Source organism: Protomyctophum bolini (genome assembly GCF_963924005.1).
Source record: "Protomyctophum bolini genome assembly, chromosome: 2".
NCBI classification, from domain to species: Eukaryota; Metazoa; Chordata; class Actinopteri; order Myctophiformes; family Myctophidae; genus Protomyctophum; species Protomyctophum bolini.
Window position 1 is genome coordinate 38403669 of NC_137863.1, and position 6000 is coordinate 38409668.

At 43.9% G+C, this 6000-nt stretch overlaps 1 protein-coding gene across 1 annotated transcript; it reads right to left on the minus strand.

Annotated features, from left to right (window-relative positions):
* Positions 1-923: 923 nt before the first annotated feature.
* On the minus strand, positions 924-3690 carry slc32a1 (solute carrier family 32 member 1; the record flags this gene model as incomplete). The annotated part of the gene is made up of 2 exons (XM_080784187.1): positions 3052-3690; positions 924-2111 (listed from the first exon to the last, which is right to left on the minus strand). Exons 1-2 carry the CDS (start codon positions 3451-3453, stop codon positions 924-926), a joined length of 1590 nt encoding a protein of 529 aa, XP_080640313.1. The 5' UTR covers positions 3454-3690.
* Between the last annotated feature and the right edge of the window lie 2310 nt (positions 3691-6000).

Genomic DNA, 6000 nt, shown 5'->3' on the forward strand with positions numbered 1-6000 from the left:
TGCCATGCAGGCACCATTCACTATTGTTCCCAACCTTTTCTGGATCAGGGCCCACTTGAAAATGTCCAAAAAGCATCCGTGTACTTTTTAAGATCATGTTTATTTTGGTGATCAGTCAATCGATCGCCATGCATGTTCTGGCTTGGATCAATGGAACTAACATAGGTAGTCCTACTAAGTTCCTATTTATTGGTATCACAATGAATATATATTTTGTACATTAATAACGTTATCAATAAGACATACTGTTTTTCCAATTATTTGGGGGGCTGTTACTTCATCACGGCCCACCAGTGGGCCCCGGCCCACAGGTTGGGAATCGCTGCACTATACCCATAAAATACTGCACATCACCTTGAAGAAGAAAGTGGCATTTTCTTTTTAAAATAAACATCTTATTAGATCACATTATACTGTCGAATTTCTGTCCATAGTCACAACAAACTTGAACGTTTAATGAGGTGAATTCTCATGTGGGGGGAAACCCATGAGAGATGAAAAGACAAATTGCCGATTTTGCAATTTCGTAAAAGGTCAATAGCCTAATTGTAAACCTTCACTCCACTGGAAAATAATGTAAATGTACTTGTAATGTTCGCATATTTATACAACATATAATTGTCCATATAGTATGTTGTGAGTGCTTGAGTCTCCCTCACTGTCTACTCTCACTGTGTGTGTGTGTGTGTGTGTGTGTGTGTGTGTGTGTGTGTGTGTGTGTGTGTGTGTGTGTGTGTGTGTGAGAGAGAGAACCGACGCAAGACTGTATATGAACGCAGATATGTGCATGTGTTGTGCGCGCGCATTTTACGCATGAATTAAGCAAGGGGGCTGCTGCGCCTATAGCTGCGCTTGTTGGAAAGTCGCGTTTCACTAAATGTGGATTTGCAGTTATAACGTCTAGCTGCCGCAGTGGTTCGCATCTACTCTTCTATGTTATACTTGTAAGCTTCTATGAGCCCCTCCGTCGAATGAATGAAACCAGATATGGCGCATATACCCCCTATTACAAAGATAGCGACATCAAAGAAAACCTGATGCCATAGCAGCTTTCTCCATAAAAGCCTGAGGTGGAAGAGACTGGGAAGCAGAAAGCACAGCCCTGCGCCTGTCAGGCTGCCAGTGAGACCCATGAGAAGGGCGAAGTGTGGCACGAAAACGGCCATGAGCAACGTAAACACCACGAGCAAACACCGGAGTGTGAGCCCCCACGATTTCAGGCGTCCATCGCCCCCGTAGCAGTCGGGAAACTGTATTCGTCCGTGTCCTTGGAAAAACGTTTTCTCTAGAACCTCGACGGCGGCGAAAAACGGCAATGGGTACGAAAGCAAGGCTTTGGCGACTAAGAAAATGTTGACAATAGCTCGGATGGTCGACGGCAGGTTGTCTGTGATGACCTCCTTGGTGGCGTCAGCCCAGGTCAAATAGGCCACAAGGGCGAATAGGCCTTTGAGGATGCACGCGGCGATATGTGTCCAGTTCATCATGCAGTGGAACTCACTGGGCTTCGACATGTTCCCCTCCAGAGACGGGAGGAAGATCTGGGAGGTGTAGCTGAACACGATAATGCCAATGGAGATTGGGAACTTCTTGACATCGATGTAGAACTTGACCTTGTCCCAGGCCCAATCTCTTGCTCTGGAGAGACAGTAGGCTATAACCAGTACGTTTATGATGAAGTGGGCAACTGTGCACAGCAAGCTGAACTTTGACACTGCTTTCAGGTTCTTGAGGAAGGCGCAGGGGAGAAGACCGATTGTGGCGATGATGGCCCAAGACTTCTGGGAAATCGGCATGGTGGGGAAGCTGTTGTACATAAGATTACCACTGACAACGACATACAGGACACAGGTCATCAATAGCTCTATGATTTGTGCTACATTCACGATATGACCACCTAACGCCGGGAATCTGGGCTGGCAGCAAGCGTTGGCAATGTCCACATAAGAGTCTCTCACACGCACAAGCCGCCCATCTTCGTCCTCTTCATACAGGCAAGCGATGAGGATTTTCCCCGTGTAACAACACACCACGGCGGCGAAAATAATAAGAAATAGTCCGAGATATCCCCCGTGGAGGATGGCGTATGGTAAGCCAAGGACAAACATCCCCTGCAAATACACAAACACACACATGCCATTGGTTATGATGAGTAATGTAGCCTATAATGCACATTTTGTTCATGTTTAACTTTACAAGGAATAATTCAGGTGTTAATTTGTCAGGTCTATGCTGTGCCAAGCCATGCATGGTTTGATGTTGTGGGCATTCCAGTTCGCTTTGAGCACATCCAATCCTCTGACGCAATGACGCCTCGCGTGTCATCGTCACACGATGAAGGAGACACAGTGTGACGTAACGATGACTGCTGTGACCACAGCCCTTTTTTATCTCACCTACACAGAAATGGCCGAGTAGGCCTAATTTAATCAATTCTATTCACATTTTCAGGTCGTCTTTTCAGGCACACTGGCACCATGAAGACGTGCGCTCTCGTGCGTAAATTGGATGGGTAGCATGAAAATAGGCTAATAATTAACACATTAGCCTTATGTGTAGGCTATATTTTAAACACCGTACACCTCTCGTGCAAATGAAATGGACATGATTTTTTTTTAAATATATAGGTATTATTATGAGGAACTAATTCCTGTACGATAGATTGCGTCATGTCGAGTCGTCCAGCCATGGTTAACATGATTATGTTTATGTTTCAGGGCAAGTCGACGTCTAACATTTCCATTTGAATGCTGTTGCTTCATGATTTTAGCTTAAATAAAACAAATGGGCCAGTGTATGTAGTTAGTAGTCATAAACCTAAAGCCAACAAAATAACTGTCCCCCTCCGATATTCATTTGATCATTTTGAGACTGCATGCGCAACTGACATTGACTGTTCAGGTTATGTGCAGTTTTTGGTGACTGAACGTGAATATATTCATCACTCATGGTATCGGGAACATGACTACTTGGGTTATAGTTCATTTATTATTTTGTTTCCGTTTATAATTTGTACCATTACTTTTATTTCCCACTTCATGGGGTCTTTACCTGGATTGCATTCGTGACGTTCCAGCCCGCCTCCCAAGCTGTGATTTTTGGTGACGGTTCTTTTAATTCGCCGTTCGGAACTCCGTCTTTTGATTCAGAGCGCGTTGCACCGGTGCCGTCTCTCTGGTAGTGACTGTCGCCGTCCAACGTCCCGTCTCCGCCGAGCTCCGCGCTCCCTTCTCCTCCCTGCTCGTCTGAAGCCATGATGTCCATCTGCATGCCGTGTCTGTGGTCATAATCCAGATCATCACAGGCTGCGAAGCCCACAGCCTCCTCGTCCGTGGCGGCCTGGAAGCCCATCATGGCGAACGCGCCACTTACTTTCGCCTGGGATTTGTTCGACACGGTGGTGGATAAATTTGACAGTTTATTAGAAATCTTGCTTTTGATTAACGTCGCCATTTTGGCTCCTCTAAATTGTTAACCTCTTTTCCGCTAAATCTGTTTTTTTTTGGTCAATGTAATTGTGCTATTTTTGATTCCAACTCTTGGTTCTTTGACAAAGCCACGGAAAAAAACGCGCAGGTTCTCGGCAAGTTGGTATAGGTGCTTTCTTTCAGTTGCTATCTCCACTTCTTGTTGAAGGTCTGCCTGCTGCTCCTGATTCCCTCCAGGTTCATGTCACCTTCAGACGTCGCTGCTCCGTCCCTGCATCTTGTCACTGCACGCGCTCTGATGATGGTCGACGAATCCGTCTGGTGTGCAGCCTAATCTCAACGACGCGGATACGCAAAAAGCTTTACGCAAATGGCGAGCCCTATAGCAGGAAAAGGGGTTTCAAAATAATATCGTGTTTCTTCGGGTTACAATTGGCGTCGGTTTCCACAGTTGGTTCTCTGATGATGCCAATGCGGTACGGTGGAGCCCGGGTGGCAGGGAGGAGACACGTGTCCTCATCAGTCTGCCAATGCAAGGACTCACGTCTCCAGCAGCCAGTGCGCACAGCCACCCCGCCACAAGTAAACGGCAGAGATTTGCTGCATTTCTAGGGGAGGTGCTAGTTGGTACCCCATCCCCTCCCCATCCCATAATCTATAATATACCTCCTTCCAACATCCAATGGCATTCTGGGGGCCTCTAGTCTTGCATACTTTTGCGTGTATATAAGGGGGCGGAAAGTGGAAGAAACCCCGACAACTCTTTGAACCATTGGTTATATAACTTGCCACAACTGAATTTAAACCTTTTTTTGTTGTTGTTGTTGGTGATGTTGTTCCACGAGTTTCATTTTGAGCAACGAGAGGACGCGGACTGTCAGTAGGACCCGAGTTGTGTCCATTGGAATTATAAGGATCGAATTTCGTGTTTGATTTTATTCTCTTTTTGTTGTTGTTGCTGCGCGTTTTGTCTTTATAACCGAGCTGGTGATTGAACTTGAGAGCGCGAAAAGCCTATCAATCAATAGACTACCACTACAATACCTCCTCCTTCTTTCCCCCCCTTTTAATGTATTTTTCGTTTTATTTTTTTTGTATTCAGGCGAAACATAGGCCTACAAATACATGCTATAATTATAGGGTCATGACTTAATTTATTAAACCAATTATTTTATACTTGTAATAAGATAATAATCTTTTTTTATAACATCAAGAGCCTATAATGTTTTCTTTTTTTCTTTCAGGTTTTGTTTCAGCTGAATTGGCCTATTTAAAAATGTTTAGCTTTATAAATAACCATGCATGCTAGCCTTACCATAATCTAGGCTCTAAATAAAGACCAATTTGTCTGAACTCAGATCATTGTTTTAATAAATTCGGCCTCATAAATCGCTTTCATTTTAGCTCTTTTTAATTGTGCTCAACATGCATTATAGGCTTTGCATAATGCCATAATCATGCATGAGTATCAACATATTCTGTCTTATATTTTTGAGGGAGGCATTGCGGAATTAATTTTCTCATCTGGTAATCCGACCCTGTGCCTGTGTGACATTTATAGTCTGTCGCTCGCAGGGTGGTGTCGCTTCCTTGCCGTCGAGAACTGATCTTGTGGGCAAGCGACGCCTACAGTGCAGTAGCCTACAAATTATAGGCATTTATAGCCAAGCTCACATTTATTGCCTCGCTGCCTGGTCACCCAATGTATTGTGAGCTTGTTGTACATATAATATTTTCGGGCTGCATGTATATATCATGTTTCAATTTAGCCTGTAGGGCAGGCTTACCTACATGCTTGCATGTTTATGGCCTGCGTTTGTTTGTTTTGCGAGGTATAATGGCTATACAGAAAGGCTTTCGTTTGTGAACCTCGACAGGCTTTGAACATGTCTCCATTATCTCTGTAACCTGATAGGTATAAACAGCTCAAAGTGCATCATAGACTAATACCATACACAAAGTGTTCTTCGTTGATTTACCCTTAAATCATTTATTTTATTTAGTTCATGCCCTAGGGCAGTATATGGGCTCTATCTTGCGCCACCCTTATCCCTAAACTTATTTGCCATGTTTTACTATTTTGAAAAACATTTTAAAACAGTTCAACTAACTCACCGATCTACGTTGTGAGCTTGTAGATCGGCTATTTGAACTATTTTAAAAGGTTTTTTTAAATAGTAAAACATTTCAAATAAATGTAGGGATAAGGCGTATAAATTGAAATTATGAATGAAAACTGGATCCAGAATGTAGGCCTGCCACATGCATTCAGCAGGCGGCGTGGGCCTATGATAGCATCATATCAGAGAAAGAGTAGACCAGCCTATACATTACGATTTATTTTGTCGTTTTTTTTTGTTTTTTTTTTTGGAAAGCATTGACGAACATTGTACAATTTTCGATTTTGGACTGAAAATGGCTGCCATTCTATTCTTCCCCGCGTGGGAATAGGAAGGGTTAATGAGTGTGTGCGTGTTATCAGCGCGCTGCAGCCCTCTTCTGATCTGTGCTTAGAACTGTCTGATTGAGTGTGACGCACGATGAAAAGAACAGCCGTGACACCGCGGCGTGC